Source organism: Platalea leucorodia (genome assembly GCF_965183815.1).
Source record: "Platalea leucorodia genome assembly, chromosome: 11".
NCBI classification, from domain to species: Eukaryota; Metazoa; Chordata; class Aves; order Pelecaniformes; family Threskiornithidae; genus Platalea; species Platalea leucorodia.
The window spans coordinates 14,938,354-14,956,595 of record NC_138833.1 but is presented as its reverse complement, the minus strand read 5'-3'; the positions used below and the strand labels follow the sequence as shown (position 1 = coordinate 14,956,595).

The window sequence follows — 18,242 nt, the reverse complement described above, 5'->3', positions numbered from 1 at the left end:
AGGTTGAAAAATCAGTCTGAGCTACTAGTGTGGATTACCTTGTAGAGACTGAGTGGAGTAGTACCACTGGCTTTCCATCAGAATCTCCTGGCCAAGTACTCCTTCAAATCTGAACTCCAGGGTTATTTCAGATCCAGGCTGTTTGTGTCGTTCTGCTATGCTCATGCTGGAAACTCCTTTCAGCCACCGCTGGTGGCAATGACTTAGAGCTACATTTTTGAGAATTCCTTTCAAGAAAGGAGAGGTGACCCCAGATCACACCACCCGGTGCTTCATGGCCAACTCAAAGGCCTTCTAAGCCAGCACAGAGCTGCCCATGAAATGTGGTCACCTCTAAACTGTCCACCTTTAGCATGGAATCAGCAAAACCTGTCCAAACATATCACCCCAGAGAAGGTGAGCTCTATGTTTAGGTGATTTGGCATATACTCCACCCAGTAGGATTTAGTCCCATGATGGTTCAGCCCTGGGAAGCTGCACCTCCTAGCTCCACAGAAGTCCATGGGCAGCACCCAGAAGCTTCAAGAGCTTTCCAGCACCCTCACAATGTAGTTTCACAATGTAAAAGTGACAGCAATATTCTCCAAAAATTAATATGGACCAGGCAAGTTGCAGCTTTTCAGTTAAATATGAACATTGTCCTTTTTTAAATTAGGTTTTCTATTTTAATTCATTCTCCACCCATGGAATTTCAGACTGCATGCACATGTTTATTAACTATTCTAATCAGGACTAAAAATATTTCAGAAAATAAACCTCTTCTCAGGAACACCCCATAAATTTGAGAGTTGGAAGGCTGAGCATCAGGAAAAAGTACACCACTGCTGTGTTAGAGAGTTAATTTCTCATGCAGAAGGGCTGTATATTGCAGTCTATGGCCTCAAGACTTATTTTTCATTTATAAATGCAAAGCACAACTGCAATAATTCTACCACAGACCATGAAGAAATCGATTTAGCAATCTGAACATAAATTAAGCAATGTTTTTGATTTAGTAAACTTGTTCCTATGTAGATCAGAACAAGCATTAGTGAAGGTCAATGACCCATACCCAAGTATTTGCTTTCATGAGGTTCATAGGAATTTTAGATCAGATCACACTTCAAATTATTTGACCTGTAAATTAACCCTTTATACATTTTTAAAGCAATTTTAGTGAATTGCTAGGAGCTTTTCTGTTTGTGATTCAAAGTTTTAAACACCAGTTAATGGAATTACATATTAATCAAACCATGAATTTGGTAACTAACAAACACTTCCCATGAATAAGGAGCTCCAAATTGAATGAAGCCCAATATCACTAGAAAAGTATTTCAGGTGACTTTTATTATTAAAAACGTATTATGGCTAAACTATTTTCTGAAAGATAAACTAAACACATTTTGAAAGAAAAGCAGTTCTCTCAATTTCACTGACCTACCTGAAAGCTACATTCAGGGCTTCCAGATTCATCTCAGTGTTTGGTGCCAGACTGCATAAACACTATTTCTTGTGGAACAAGCTTTCTGTACAGTTACTTTTTAAAAAAATCTGCATTATAACTTAGATCCCTTGAAGCTATTTTAACTGCATTCTTTCTATATTAAAAATTTTAATATTCACACCTGTTATAAATTCCGTGCAAATCTGAATAAATACATTTCTAGCTCAGATCCTTTCACCTCAAGAAAGATCAAGTAATTGGTGCAATAACTTCATGGTTTTTAAAGGAAGATCAAATAAATCAATGTCTTTCAAGTAGTATAATAGTTCTAGAATTTATGTTAAAGTAGATCATTTGAGTAATGAATTTAATTCCTCAGAGTAACTTTTTCAAAAAAATCAGAGCTAATATGCATTAGTGAAGAATGAGATTTTTTTAAAATGCAAAAGCATGTAAAATATTTAATTATTTTTAATAAAAAAAGCAAAAGTGATCTAAGATAATACAAGAACACGTTTAACAGAGTGCCAGCGTACTACTTGAGCCTACACAGCAACAAAACAACAGTGGAGGTGCGTAGGTGAACTGTTTTTCTTCAGTTTTACAGAACAGAGGATGGATACCTGAAGGAAAAAGTACACCTGAGACAGAACTCAGAACTGCAGAATCTCCAACTCCACTGAAATGATTTTCAAGTCCTACCGAGCAGTGAAAAGCATCTTTGTAATTGGCTTAAACTGCTTTATTGAAACAATGCACACAACTGTGGGTATTTGTAGATGGGATGTGACTGGAAGAAATGGGATTCTCCAACTAGAACAAAATCCTGAGGCTTAAATAGATCCAATTGCAGCACGAATCCATCAAGGGTTCATCATTAGCCTGGCACTGACTAATGTGTCTGCCAGTACGTAAGTGTTCTAGGCAATGGCAGTTAAAAAAATACCAAAGTCTCCTTTCCCTTGCCTCCCCCACCATCTCCCACTTTCAGGCATTTGAGCAATCATTTAGCAAGCCTATAATAATCAGGAACTAATTAAATAACTAAAATCGTTTCAGCATTAATCATTTTCTTTTCATGAAAGTTACATTTCTGGATTTTTATGGCCTTATTTGCATGCCTCAGACTCAGACATGAAAAATCTGAGTCTACCCACATCTGTGCAGCAAACCCACACTGCAAGCTCTGGTCCAGAAAGCCACTGTCCCTGCTGGGACAGCCTGCACCGGACACCTATCAGAACGGGGACCTGCTTAATCCACATCCCTGCAACGAAAGCCAACTGTCACCTTCAGCGCTGAAAACAGGTTCAGTTGCTTCTCCACTCCCACAAGCCCAGGGACTGAGCACTGCAGAATGGGTTACTGTCCTGCGTTAATGCATCAGGAGTCCCACCTCCCCATCAAGCCAGGCATTAGGGGTCCTCTCCAGCTGGATCGATATCACCATCCCTCACTATGGCCACCATGCTCACCTTGGTCCCTTTCCGATTACTTTGTGCTTCTCAGGGGTTTGGCATCAGAAAGTCAGAAGGGAAACGCTCTGGGCAGTAACTCTGCTGGTTCTCTCAGACCCACCTATGGCTCGTTTTTCCTTTTTTTAAGGGGCAAAAGGACTTTTTTCAGGTTTCACCTGAAGGTCCAGTGACCCAAATGAAGAGCCAGGACAAAGTTTGCTTATTAAATTTAGTTTCATTGGTCCCAGCAGCCCCAGGACAGAGTGTACCGTAAAGTCTTTGGGGCAAAGATGGCATCTCCACAATGGCCAGATGCACAACTTCACTCCCAGAACAATGGCAATATACTCAAAAAGCATAAGAGCTTCTGCTTCGCAGTTTGTACCCAATCACTGTTTCTCTGCTGACCTCCTCAGCAGGTGTTTAATACAAACGTACATGGATAAGCCCTCACTTGTTTCTGTTTTCACAGTACAGAAAGCCCAAAACCAGCACAAGAATAGACACACAAGAGTTGTAGCTGCAGCAGCAGCTGATGTACAGTACCTCTTGATGCAGCCTCCCTGCGTCTGAATACAGCCTTCCGCTCCTGTCTGCGTCCATCCATCCCCTCGTGACTGACGGGAAAACCCCAAGCAATACGAGAAGTAACCAAAAGCTGCTTGATTTCATCATTTCACGTCTGCTGAAAACAAGAGAACAGTCATAAAACAATCATCTCACAAAGAAACTCAGCTCAGATTCAATAACACAGCAGAAGCTTCAGCTGATGGTGCCCATCCACACTCAGTCAGTGCTGATGGAGCTTTGCAGACTCCCACAGCACATGCAGAAAACACTGATTTTCCTGGTCTGCACCCGTCAGTGTATTGGCAATGAATTCCTACAGTGTAGCAGTTTTGTGAAATATTTACCTCAAAACTATCCTCCACAGGACATGCTGTTCCCAGCCTGTTCCCATGCAGCACCTGCAGAAGCAGAGCTCCAGGATTCCTAAATCTAACTACTGCAGCCAAGAGCAAACCACATCAAAGCACAAGATTATGGTACTGCAGAAGCCAAAGGGTGACTTCATCCTGTCTCCAGAACCACTAGCAGCACAGGGTCATTCAGTCAGGGACGCACACTGGCACCCTCAGCAGATCTTCAGGAAAGCCCTAGACACCTGCATTCACCTCTTTGACCACTGGAGGCTTCCAGCAACGTGACAGAAAAATATCATTATTCCCCTCAGATTCAGAGGATGATGTTGCCTCAAGGAGATACCACCCCCTTAGGCTAAGATCAGGTTTGCAGGGCCAGCCAGTGAGCCAGGGTCTGACAGCTGACACCCAAAATGCAGGAACAGTCATTCTTTCCCCGGATGAGGGCACCTGCCCAGATGGTCACCGAACCCACTAAAACTTGCAAGACCTGAAACAAACTCTGTGCTGAAGAGAGTTGATGTGTTTCTCCAACCACAACGTAGGTGTGCTCCTCCCAGGGCTGTGATTTCTCCACTCATTTGCCTCTGTCCCAGAGACATTTCCAGCCCCTCCCAGACTCATCCTACTCAACAGCAGCACCATCTCCTTGGCAGTGCCCCACCACGGCCCCGCTCCAGCCACAAGAGACAGGGAAGATGCAAGCAAGGATTTCCACCACAACAGCATCCGCTTTAAGCAGTGGTTCTTGCCTTGTGTGGTTTTTTTTGAATGAATTTGGAAGTAAACCCAACGCAGTTACTCAAAGTGTTGTCAGATTGAACTAGCATGTGTTGCATACATGCGTAGCCCAATGCTGGTGCCCTGGAAGCTCAGCCAGGGAAGCTCTGTACTTCACCTCAACTTTTTTGGGAACAGGACACCAGATTGTGTCACCACTTTTCACATTAAAAATACCAAAGGAGACTCCAGGCCTGGCACCATTTCCATGGTAGCTGAGGGAAATTTTGACCTTTCACAGCAGCTGCAGAGGATGCTAACATGGACCCGTAACGAAGCATAATGACCACTTAATGAAACAAGTGATGGCATTTCTATAGCATGCAAGTGACAGGCTGCTGCTTGGTTTGAGCAATATACATTAACAGAGCGAGTTACCTGCTAATGGCAAAATTAAGCCTAGCTGAATTAAGTCACCATGACATACCTTGTTTTGACAGGACTCACTTTACAGTGTTTGCATGCCATGTATTTGCTGCAGGGCGTATCCAAGCCTTGATGCATCACTATTAATTTTGGAGCCGTGACCATTTACACCACCGCTGACTTGTCTCAGCTATTTCGTCTGCCCACCCAAAGACACACCATCAACAGAACGAGCACAGCCTGTAGCTGCCGCACACCACGCACCCGTGGAGTTCAGGCACTGCTTTTTCTCAGCACTAATGTAAACACCCTGAATTGAGAGCACTCAGGATGAAATCAAAATTTATTAGGCTTTCTAAATTCCAATTAGAAACCTCAGATGTAATGTTACTGGGGCTACAAATAAATGTTTAATAAACCAAAGTCACTATATCAATAAGCGACAAGTACATTGTTACATTATGAATTGCTCTTGCACAGCAATACTGTTTCTCACAGTTTTTTTTATAGAGGTATTTTGTATGCTCAGTTGATACCATCACAGCAAATACAACTATTTCACTTTGCAGTTCTAGAGACCTCTGACTCATATGCTGCTTGAAATTACAATTCTAGAGGAAAACAGGGGACCAGCTAGTTTAATGTATATTTAGTAAATAACTAACTGCTGGAAAACATGATGGTGTTTGGATTAGGATGCCTGTAACACTGATGAAACTGAAAGGGCAGCCTCCACCTGCTAGAAACTCCGGTTGTTTTATAAACAGAATTTGTAGAACATCTTTCTCCAGTCAGTTTAGAAATTACTTATTTTTATTGCGTACTGACTGACAGTACACTAATTGCTCTCACTCATAATAAGAGGAGGACACACTAATATACATTATATATCCGAAGAGCCTAAACCAAGCAAGAAATACGCACCATAAATATCAAGTGACGGTTAAGTCTGAAATCGTACAGCATTTTCATGTCACTTGTCATCCTAAACCACACCTCAGCATCGCCTTACCCTGACCTAAGTGGAAGGCTCCTTGCAGAATCTGGTCTGCAGTTGCATCATGCAATACAGCTACCGGATTACGGTTTAAAGTTCCCCAAAGTCAACAGAAAAATTCAAATTGATTGAATGGATCCGGACCACCACTGCAAACTCAGACAAGTTTTACTATCAATTTCTTTTCCTCACTTGAACGAGGCACGGATTTGCAGGATGTGAGCCTGTACGGACATCACTGCCCAGATAAAGCAAAACTTGCATAGGGAGACACTTGCATAAAACAAGCTGTTGTACACAAGAGAAAAAATAAATTAACAACATTTGTGGCTAAACATTAGAAGTCTAAGAGCTGGGGATGGGGGGGGGGGAGGTGTCCATCACACACCTGCTCTTAGCAATGTGTGTGAGCAGATAGACACATTTTAATCTACTATGTAATACAGAAATTAGTAATTGTAATGCAGATGCTAGCATTAAACCAGACTATTTTAAAGTAAACGAAGTTGAGCATCACATCCATTTGCGGCATTTCCTTTGGTTTCAGGGGTATTACTTCCAAAGCAGTTTTGGCTCTTATGTTAAAGAACATACTATGCAAAGCCTAAAAGTTTACCTACAGGTTACAGTTTCTTCCTTTTGAGCTAGAACACCATTACAGCCTTCCTTGCAGCTGGCATTGCTTTACCAAGAAACACTACCACAAGCAGAGCAGTACCATGCCACACACCGTTGCCTGAAGAAGCTCAAACAGGATGGCTCGCTTGCGCATGCAGCGCCCAGCCTGGTGGGAGGGCGCACCACGGCCAACCCCGCAGGTGCTGCTGTAGCACCAGCAATTGCCCAACGCCCATCCCGAGCTCGGATGGGTTTGGGCAGACACCAACACACGGGGAGAGTCTCAACTCACAAGAAAATTGGTGCAACGCCTCTGAATGAAGAGGAACAGCAGCAAGCAGATGCAAGCCAAAGATACAGGCGCAGGTTTTAGAGCTGCTCAAGCAAAAGGGGTCACCTTGAAAATGGAAGGGGACTAATCACATTGGCCATTTGAGTGGAGAATACCACCATTTGTTTAAAGCACTTGTGTGACATGCAATATGAGCTGTCAAACAGCTAGGCTGCTGCAGAGATCCCACAACTTTTTCCTCCATGACACGGAAGCTTGAAGAATTCGATTACGATGACTGTAATAAGATTACAGAATTTGCCAAAAGCAGTTATTGGTTTTGTTTTCAGGGCTACTTAAATTGCGGCTCATTTTTTTAGCATTGAGAAATTAATAGTTCGCAGTAGCTTTTAATAATTCTGAACAAGCTTCACATTAGAAAGAAAGAGGTTGAACTTAATTACCTGAAGTTATGACTGTTGCTATAGCAAAATGAAAGCATTCAGACCAAACTGTTACCTCTATATAAATTGCCTCTATTAACACCAGATAAGAATCTGGTCCTCAGTTCCTCTGCCATCAACTGTTCCAATTGCTTCAGCCTTATCTAAAGAGCATTTCTGTGGCCTGCAAAATAATTTTGATGACCATAATTTCTTGTTGAGTGCTACAAGTGCTACAAAACTAAGCTACAAAATTAAGGAGAAAATCCGTTCTAAGATAACCTTTCACCAACATATAATGAAGTCAAATAACAATTTCAGTCAGCTATCTGCAGCATCTTAGATAAATATTTAAAGTTTTGATGCATTAAGAACTCACTGGAATCAGCTGTGATGTTTAAGAACAAACCAGACATTTCATTTGAGCAAAAGCATACTTGGGAATATTTCATTCGATCTTTAAATTCTCCAAGACACTTCAATGTTCCCAGAAGAAATTTGGGGAACATCAATCCAGCAGGGATGAAGGACTGCCAAGAAGCTCCTGAACCTCACGGGTATTAAACCTTTGTTTTCAAGGCTGCCTCCCTGACACTTCAGTACGTTTCAATCACAGGTTTGCTCCGAGGTTACGCTCAGAGAAGTCCCATACCGTCCCTTCCATTACCCTCTGGCTGAGCATCCACACCACCGGAAAAACATTTATTTCCACCACACAGAAACGTTTTAGACAAGTTGGGAAGGGAGCCCACTATCTCTTATAAATTAAAAAAAAACCAAACAAACCCCAAAACCTCACTCTCTGCTGCCGGCTGCAAACTCAACCCGCGGGCTGCGGACGGAGGCACCGGAGGCTGAAGGTCGCCCGGGGCGCGGGGCGCTCCCGCCCCGCCGCGTTACCTGCGCCCCGCGGGAAGCAGCCGGCGCCCCGCCGCGGGCAGCGGGCGGGCAGCGGGCCCCGACGGGGCGCTCCGCCGGGACGGCCACCGGCGCCACGGCGCCACCCAGGGGCCGCGGGGGGAAGCGCCGGCCCCACTCGCGACCGCGGCGGGACGCGGCGCCCGGCCCCGCGCCCTACCGGCGGCGGCAGCCCCGCAGCTTCGGCACGGGGAGGGGGGGCCGCGACCCCCGCGCCGCTCTGCGCGCCCGAGGGGAGGGAGCCGCGTCCCGCCCACGGGCGGCGTTTCCACCTCTTGCTCCCCACGCTGTGGGACGCGGGGTGGGGAGGGGCGACACCCTCCAAGCCCGTCCCGCCCCGCCGGCTCCCGGCGCCGCTGAGGGCGCCCACCTGTTACCGCGCCCAGCCCGGGGCCGCGGAGCGGGCGGACGGGGGGTCCGCGGGGGGCGGCATCCGGAGGCTGCCCAGCCCCGAGCCGCAGCCCCCCGCTCCCCCGCCCCGGCGCCCCGCGGAGCGGACGGGTGAGGAAAGCGGCGCAGCCCCGGCGGGCGCTCTCCCCTCAGCCCGGGCGGGGATGGCAGCGCTCCGCCGGGCGCGCAGAGACGCGGGGCAGCGGGGAGAGCGGCGGCACCCCGCGGCGGGGCGCTCCCCCGCGGCACTCACCTGGGGAGCGGGCGGGGGGGCAGCGGGCCGGGACGGGAGCGGCGGCGGCCGAGTACGCGGCGCCGGCCGGGCCGCCCCTATTTCTGCTCTCTGGGCCGGAGCCGCCTGACGTCACCGCCGCATTTGCATATTCCACCCAATCGCCGGCACCTGTGAGGGGACGGCGGGACCGCCCCCTCGGGGCGCGCGGCGGGGGGGCCGTCGGGGCGCTCCGGGGCGGGGGGGGCGGCGGGAGGCGGCACCGCCCCCGCGGGACGCGCGGTGCGGGCGGGCGGAGCGGCGCCGTCCCGGGGCGGCGCGAAGCGGGGGCAGCGGGGCCGCCCCCTCGGGGCACCGCGCTGGGGGGGGGGCGCGGGGCCCTCGGGGGGCCAGAAACGCGGGGGTGCTGCCGATACCCCCGCTCCGATCGCCGCCCAGGCAGCCCGGGAGAGCCGGTCGGGGCGATGCGGGACCCAGGCTGCTCCGGAGCTGGGCGAGACCCCCTGCAACGCGTCCGTAAAACGGGGGTTTCACCGAATTTCCCCCCGTGGGACTCCGTAACCCACTGCAGAACGTAGCAGCACGCTGGTTTGTGAAGTGCTCCTTCTATTTCCACGTACCCGTGGCTCTACAGAAAGGCAAACATCGAAATTCATTCATTCTCCTCTTCACCATCGCATCTGGTTTCAAAAAAAAAAAAAATCAATATAATCATTTCTCATTTATTTTTTAAAAAGAGTTGGATGTTTACAGGAGAGGAAGGCACAACAGGGCTGCAGAAGCAAAGAGGATTTAGGGTGTTTGGTTTCGAAGGCTGTGAGGAGGATTAGGCACAAACTGGACTCATCTCAAAAACCCACAATTAACAACAGAACAAGATGAGCAGTCTAAAAGACCTGATAAAACATGCCAATTTTTGTGTTTCTTCCTATAAAGAATCTTACAGCTGGATCCTGCTGAATTAAATTGGATTTGTCATTGGGTTCAGTGTGAAAAGGACAGGACCCCCCAGTTCAGATGTTTAAAAAGACGCAGGCTACTCTCAGAAACCAGGTCTAGTCTGGAAGAAAATCTGCTTATTAAAAAATCATTCCACAAAATTAGGCACAAGGTTGCAGAAGAGGCTCTTTCATGAGAGGAAGATTTTTTTTTAATTTATGTTATGGGTTTTTTTATTTTCTTTGCAGGAAATACCAAGTGATCAGACAGGTTGGTTTTCTGGGATCTTTCACACCTTTAGTTCTGGCCTGTTAAATGCAGCATCTCTGAAATATTTTCAGTGTTTACAGAAAAACGGAGCTTGTTCTACTCAAACCGTGCACAAAGTCTTGTAGGGACTCCGGTTTTTGTAGCTTCCTTCTTTAGGAAGGAAATGACCTGAAATTGCTGATTTAAGGCTTGGATTAAAAAAGAAATCACAAATGTAATAAAATGGGGAGTATCCACTGTGAATTGTGCATGGGCAATATAAAGAAGGTCTTTGTAGAGTGTCCTAAAAGAAGAAATGAGTGCATATTTCACAGCTGGCCTATAGGTTTAAGAGGTCTGAGGTTTTAAAAAAACAAAGCTGAAATCTAATCAGAGACAAATACGTTATCTTCAGTGAGATCTTTTTCTCTTTCCTGAGGGAAAAAAAATCGGAAATGATACCAGCAGAGACAACTCTTCCCCGTTTCCTGAAGGGAAGGAAGAAAAGTCTTGCCACTTACCAACATCATTTACTCTATGAAAATGTCTGTCTGTGCTGTCAATTTGAAGTATTTAGTAATCTCCCTGTATCTCTTAAAGACGGACATAAACACGAGATACATTAGCAGACATCTGAAGTATCCGCACAGCCCCTATTTATTTATATCCACACATGCTGGAGGATACCGAGCAGGGAGGCAATCGTGTTTCTTCACCACCAACAGCTTGCCTGGGTGATACTTGCCACGACACATTTGTAGCAGTAGGCACATTTTGCTCATTTTACATCATCTGTGCAGTTTTAAATGCACAGGCTGGAGCCGATGTGTTTCTGCGTGACCCCGGTAGCTGAGACGAACGGGAGAGTGTGGCGTGGCAGTGCCGTAAGCCTGCCGCGACCCCCCCGTGCCGTCAGCCGCGCACACCCTCCCGACCCCCAGCGAGGGGTCCCTGGTCCCTGCATTGAGTCCCTGGGGCTCAGCCACCTCCTGCCACCGGGAACGCTGGTCCTGGCTGTTTTCATGCCTGTGCGTGAACCCGAGCGCCTCGCTCTCGACAGCCAAATAAGGAGCGTATTTACCCTGCGTGGTGGAAATGTTGGGCCATTCAGCTCATGTAAAGTGCCCGTCTGCTCCTCCATCAGTTAGCGGGTGCCGAAGGTGACCGTGTTCCTAACCCAGGTATCTCAGGATGCCCAGATTTCCCTTTCCAACCGTTGGCACAGTTGAGTACCAACAGTCATTTTTAGTGTCCTCTCTTGCACACTTGAGTCCTATGCAACTCCCTGATGTTTTAGTTCAAAATCTTTTGATGTTTTCCAACCTTTTGAAAACGTGATTTATAAAAAGCTACTTGCAGGCATCCCTCCTCGCACCCTTGTCCTCCAGCCAGCTCCATCCCCTGCCTTTTCAAACACTTTCAATCTGTCCTGAGACCTTTTAAAAGCCCCGTGGAAGCCTGGCTGCATCCCACGGGGCATTTTTGAAAGGATGCTGTGGGAGCTTTGCTGGGGGGGGGGGGTCTGCTGTCCCCCCATGCTGGTTCACCCACCTGCGAAAGCTAGGCAAAGCAAACAGCTCTGTTGTAGAACTGGAGAAATAAGCTGCTGCTTGCTCCAGAGCGGGCTGGCAATGAAAAACTGATAAATTCCTCATCTTCAGGGCTGGATGAGTTTGAAGCGAAATAATTGTTGCTTTCCTGTGAACTGGGAATTGGGGAGGCCCAAAAAACAGTGATTGGAATTAGAAGGAAAAGAAAAATAGATGATTTTAAAGACAGATTTGAGGAGGGGAAGATTCCGATGCAGAGAAAGAAGAAAAACAAGTTTGCAATTTTTTTTTTTTTTTTCTTAAAATACAGGATAACCAGTTCCCTGAAATGAGAATTAAGCATCCTCCCCTTCCTTCAGTTTAAGACAAAATGTTAAAACCAGAAAACAAGACAGCAAGTAAAAGCACTCTGGAAGTGTAGAGGAGTTGAAGCTGCAAGTGACAATATGTTTCATATGACGTGGGCAGATACGAGGACTGTGAAGAAGGAGAGACCTGGGCCAGTCCCGGTCTCGCGTACGTTGGTGAGAGGAGCTGGAAATGTGCAACCTGTTGTCAGCTTTGACTGATGCAACTTCAGGAATTTGATGAGAAATTTTAAACAACAGATTGGCAAGGCAGAGCTCTGTGTCACTGAAGATACGATAGCATTCAAGGGTGACCACGGCAGTTAGTTTAAGGGAAAGAGTTTTGAAGAACAGATGGTCTTCTCTTATTGGGCTTTTTTTTTTTCATTAAAAAAAAAAAACAAAATAGAGCAATGCACATAGCCAAGACTCCCTGATTTCTACCAGCAAAGGAATTAACTGGTAACCATCTGAGCCATCTGAAGTACTTCCAAAATCTACTAAGCAATGTTCAGAAGAGGAAGATAAGGTTTTGTCTTTGAAAATTCAAACTTTGAACGACAGAGAATCACCCACCCACCCCCTCCTTGTCCAGTCCTGCTATCTAAATGCAGTAATTAAACATGAGTTTTTAAAAGAACATTGCATTCACTGGAAACGAGAAGCTGAGGAGGTAATAGGACAACAAGATTCATGCTCATCACTTTTAGTTATTTGAACCAAGAGCCTAAATCAGACCTGATTAAAATAGGAACTCAAAACCAGATTCAACCAAAACTAGAGATATTAAACAAAGACAAATGTGACAAGAGTCACGATTCAATTATTAGGAGTCCATCTTTTAATTGCTCATTACGATGACAGTGTGTATCTTTGCCTACATACATTTAGCAAAGCCTTTTCACTTTGACAGCGCATAAAATTATCCATGCCAACTGTATATCTCTTATTTTTCATGTCAACTTTAGAGTTGCCAGTTTTTCATTATCCTCTTGGTCACAAATTAATAAGGAGGGACAAATTTAATAGCAGCCTCAAACCTTTAGAGATTATGTCAGCCTTGTGTATCTGTGCCAGTTAAATTACCATTTATTTCTGCTTAAATTTAATGTGGTCATCTTCATACAAACACACACATATTTAAAACCTGCTCTCATGATACAGCATTAGCGCATGGAGGGGCTGCTCTGAAAAGCTGACATGGAGCTCAGACTTGAACTTTCCTAACTGCATCACTCCATTTAAGATGCAACAAATGGAGAGGACCAAGGTCAAGAGCTGGAAACATGCAGGAGCTTTTTGTGGGCTCTCTTCTCCCACGGCATTACCAGCCGGAATGTCTATGGACGAGCTTCCACAACAGTGGCATGCCCTTTGGGTGGTCAAAATGGGTCAAGGCCAGATCTACGTAGGTGCTGCCCTGGGTGACCCATCCTTCTCTGTCTTCATCACGTTTTAGTGAATGACTGCTCTGTTTGGTAAGTGCCCACAAATGCTGGATGCTGGATTGCAGTGCTTCGTCCCTGCCTTCATAGCTGTAAGCCCAAAATAATAAAAAAATAAATTGTAAAAGATGTTTTATACCAAAGGAAATACTAAACGCAGAAACAGTGGTTTGATTCATTTCACAGCTGTAGTCTTTTTTGATTTGTTCGTAATTTTCTACACTACTGCTTCCAATTTGATACTGTCTGGGCCTCGGATGACAATGAGAATGGGATAACAGATGATGAGCTCAAAATACTGAACACAATCATACTCGCCCTACGTGTACCCACAATCAATATGTCACTTCGAGGAAGGAACCATCAGCCACTAGGCAAAGTTTGGAATATAAAATGTCACAGGAACTCAAGGCACGTTTCTTACTTCTTAGTTGTAAGAGCAGCTGGCTTGTTGCTGCGTAGGGGAGATGCGGAGGGTTCAAATAAATAGCCCCAGATACCTGAATTAAAATGGATGTGGCAACTTTCAGCAGCTCCCTCCACCTCCACTGCCCTGGGAAACCAAACGCACAAAGCTAACTGCAGGGCTAATGGCGTGAACAGGTCCCATGGCCGTTGACTGAACTTGTGGCTATGGCACCTATTTCCAACAATTTAGCCATCTCTGAATATTTTGATGGTCTCTTCTCCCAGATGCACAGGAGAGATCATCAAAAACAGTGGGCAGGGTTTATCTGAAGACAAGAAAGCACTTCGATTCATGGGCACAGCAAATAATAAGGTGTTTAGTTTTTTTCCTTGGCTATTCGTACGTACAGTCAAGTCATAGGAAAGTCTAGGTGCGTATTCTGGAGCATATGGTGATCTTTCTTTCAAGCTTGTTTTCAAGAAGAAGTTTAAAGTGAGGAGCTTTAGCAGAGCTGTTATGACGCAGGCTGTACAGCAGACGAGTAGGCAGTCGGTCAGAGGTACGGGACTCCTAATACACATTGTCAAAACTCCCCGTGTCAGAGAGAAAGAGGCAGATGAATGAAACAGGTGAAGATGAAAGAATATGCACCAAAGCCAAAGAAAAACCAGAAAGAAATGTGAGCTTGCCTCATCTGAAACATTTGAAATTTTTCTCAAGCATCTTCGTGTTTTTTCTCATCACTTAATAGATTTTACTTCACGCCTGCGCATATCTATGCTGTATATCAAGTTCAAGAAATACATATGAGCAAGGGTGAATTGGCTACAGATTCTTTAAATTGCCTCTTCAGACAGATGGCCAGAAAGCAGGCTGGGAGGGAGAGTACAAGCAAGGAGGACGCTGTTCTTCAAGAAAAATTAAGAAATGTAAATGGCACCATCAGTGCTAAGAAAGACAAACCCCTGCAAAGCATTAGCCGGGCTCAGTTCAAACAGCAATTAAATGATTTAGAACAAGACTGTGATCATTTACAATTTTTAAAGGTGAAAGGTGTGATTTTGGTAATACCTTAAAATTAAAAGGCCAGCCACTCCATCTTTAAAATGATGGTTTCTCTCCTGGAAGACTTATCTCATTGTCAGTCCATTAGCAGCCAGCCAGAACCCATCCATACAAAAATAATTGGCTATTGATATACGGTAACACTGAAAAGTTATTCTTATTTTTGTTCATTGCTACAGAAAGATGTCCTCTCTAGCCTACACTTTCAATCATTATAAATGCTACTGTGAAAAACTAAAAACACTTTTCTGAGATAGATTAAGATCTACTTCACAAATAAATATATTTTATCACTAAGAGAAGAGGCAAATGTCACTGGTACTGAGTGTTTTATACACAGTAGAGACCACTTACACTGGAGTTTTCCCCTCATGGTAAATTAATGTCACTGGCTATGCACAGTCCCCTCTGCACGAGCAGGCTCCAATGCAGGGTTTATACCTGCTGGACACACATGAAGAATTGTCTGTGAACCACGACAGCGGCCCCTCCTTTTCCCTTGACCGCAATGAGTCAGAACGGGGTAAAAAGGATGGTTTACTGTGAAAAAGGATGGTTTATCAGAGAGGGGCAGGGGCCACCGCTCTTCACCGGGACTGAGGTCCCGTCTTCTCCTTTGCTCAGAAAAGGGTTGCATCCTGCACGCTGCTGCGGTGTCTGGGTCCCGGAGGAACTGGCAGCCTGGGAACAACAAAATCCACCACCACAAACAGCCATCGGGCCCCGTAAAATGTTATTTGTGCACAGACTGGGAAGCCTGCACTCAGGCTGTTAAAGCCGTGAGGAGCCGGTGGCAGATGCTGCACTTGCCAGCTAAGCACCCCTCAAGAATAGCTAATAAAACCGGAGGACATTAGGCTTCGTAATGCTGTATTTTAAAGATAAAGAGTCTCTGGCTGGGATCGTACTAAGATTTTTACTTTCTTGCGGACAGCTATTTGGCTGCGCTGTAACACAATCTCGAGCTGAACTGAAACAACGAGTTATAAAACCCTGGCTGGGATGATAAGCAGGGAGATGTAAACGGCAGAATGGAGAAAGTGGGGAAATAATCGAGCTTGACAGAGAATTTTGGGGACCATAGTTTGAGCCAATAGTCGAAATTTCTCATGCTTAAGGCTCAAACACACACCAATGAGAAAGCAAGGTGTTGAATGGCTTCAACAAATCTGTCTTGGGACCTTGTGTAGACACTGATTTTTGGTTGCTTTGCCTTATTTATGGCCATTCACTTGTAACAGTTGTTGATAAAATGTTTTAAGGAGTAAAAACTTAATTTTGCATCTGTTTCCAGGTCTTATGGAATTATTTTTCCTTATATATTTTTCTTGTTTGGCCAAATTTCTACTGTAACTCTTCCAACACAACAGTTTTGGTTGCTTTTGTGTTGCTATTAGAAGCATATCACTCTTAGTAGTTACTATACTGAGTCTCTGTTATCCCTTTAGCAAGTCTCTCCTACAGTAAAAGAAAATGCATTTTTTCTCTTGTCTCTTATTGTCCAGAATTACTCTTGGATATTACAGTCATCAATGTTTAGTATTAAATCATTTCCCTGCCAATTCATTGTAATCAAATCTTCCACAAAGTCAATAGCAATAACATTTTTATAAGGCATTGTCTCTCTCAATCTATTAGGTGCTTTCAGATCTTTGAATTTTCCATTCCGAAAATAATAGATAGTGACCTGCAAGAAAGCATAAAGTCTGTGAAAGTCACACAAGCAACCATGTAATTGGTCATACTGACCGAATCTTTGGGTCAGAGCTTTGACTAGTTCAGACAGGTTACTCAATCATATAAGTGACTTTTATTTTCTGTAGAAAAAAAATGCAAAATAAATAAATGAGCTACCAGGCCCACTGGAATGAATAACAATATTTCTATCACATTTAATGGGACCAGATGTTGGCTTTGCAGAGTTATATGTGGTGTTACACTGGGTACATCTGTGCGGCAATGCAAATATGCCACTACAACTCACAGGGAGGTACTTAAGCTGGTTTAAAGGAAGCACCAACAGCCGCAGCACTGCAGAGCAGAGCAGAGGGCTGCAAAAGCCATCCCAGCCCGGAATATTTATTTGCGCCATGAACTTGTGCGTAGCTGTGTGCTGTCACAGCCACAGTGCCATTAGCACCCATGGTGTCGGTTCAGCGGTGGTGGTGTGGAGATGCCTGTGTGAGTGCAGCTGAGGATGCTGCAGAGTCCCACGTGCCTCCTGGATGCACCACCCATGCAGTGAGTGCTTCACAGCTCATGGTGAAATACTGAGATAAAGACCGCTTCCTTCAGCATCCTTTCAGTTGAAAGCAGCTTTCACCTGCCTCTTAATCAGGTCCTCAGGATAAACTTCGGTTTCATTTTCTTCTGCCTGTGACAAAAGGGGCAGAGCCACACTGCTGGGGTTACTCTGGGTTAGAAGGAACCAAAATGGGTCACAGACAAAGCCAAAACATGGTGGGCCACCTTAATTGTAAGTGCACAGCTTGCACAGAAGCCAACAGAAGTTGTGTATGAAAGGAAACAGCACAATTACAGCTTCTTATCATGGCTATTTACAAACACAGATGGAGAAAATATTACAATGAATGAAAAAAAAACCAAAGTTCTCTACAGTTATGCTGTGCTAATGACACTTGCTACACTGTAACTCCATAAACGAAAGAATAAAGAATAAATGAGTTTGTTCAGCCTTAAGAGGAAAAGATTCAGGAAGGGACCTCACTGCACTTGCAGCTACAGAGAGGTGGACCCAGATGCTCCTCAGGCACACACTGAACGTGCATGGCCAAGGGGTGCAATGGGATGTTCTGGTTAAATAGAAGGGGGAAAAAAGTCACCTCAAGGGCAGTTAAAGACTGGAACAGGGACTCAGAGAAGTTGTGGGATCTTTCCTTTGAGATATTTAAAATTTGACTGGACAAGGCTCTGAGCAACCTGCTCTAGCAGACCCTGCCTTGAGCGGGAGATTGGGCTCAGTGACCTCCAGAGGCCCCGTCCACCTAAGTTAGTCCACAATTCTGTGACTTTATAAATAGCTTTTGACATCAGCCTCTAGAAAAAGGAACATCACTTAGTGAATGTAAACAACTAATCCCACGATCACTTTCAGGCAATCAGGCTAGTATATGTATATTTTATTGTCATTGAAAGTAACAAGTATCCAGCTTACTTCTAACTAAAAGAGAAAAGCAGAGGCTCAGACTCCAAATCAATACTGAAAACTGATCTACAAAGTCTTATTTTCTGTCTAGAAGCAGAAGTTCTGTTGAAAATTAGATATAGGATATTATGATGAACAGTTGCTGCTGGGATATTAAATAAGAGTAACACATGTTAAAAAGCTAATATTTCATTTTCACCCTTATGAAAACTCCTGATGAGGTCTGGGATCTTTTACTTACACTGATCTTTGCT

General features: G+C 45.1%; 1 protein-coding gene across 1 annotated transcript in view; it reads right to left on the bottom strand.

Moving 5' to 3' along the window:
- The window catches only part of FSTL4 (follistatin like 4), a gene marked incomplete at both ends in the record, with an annotated part of 237,664 nt that extends 229,035 nt beyond the window's left edge, over nucleotides 1-8,629 (bottom strand). The window contains 3 exon segments of the mRNA XM_082323870.1: nucleotides 3,427-3,562; nucleotides 8,567-8,610; nucleotides 8,612-8,629. Coding sequence (XP_082179996.1) covers nucleotides 3,427-3,562; nucleotides 8,567-8,610; nucleotides 8,612-8,629 — 198 coding nt within the window.
- Nucleotides 8,630-18,242: the final 9,613 nt, after the last annotated feature.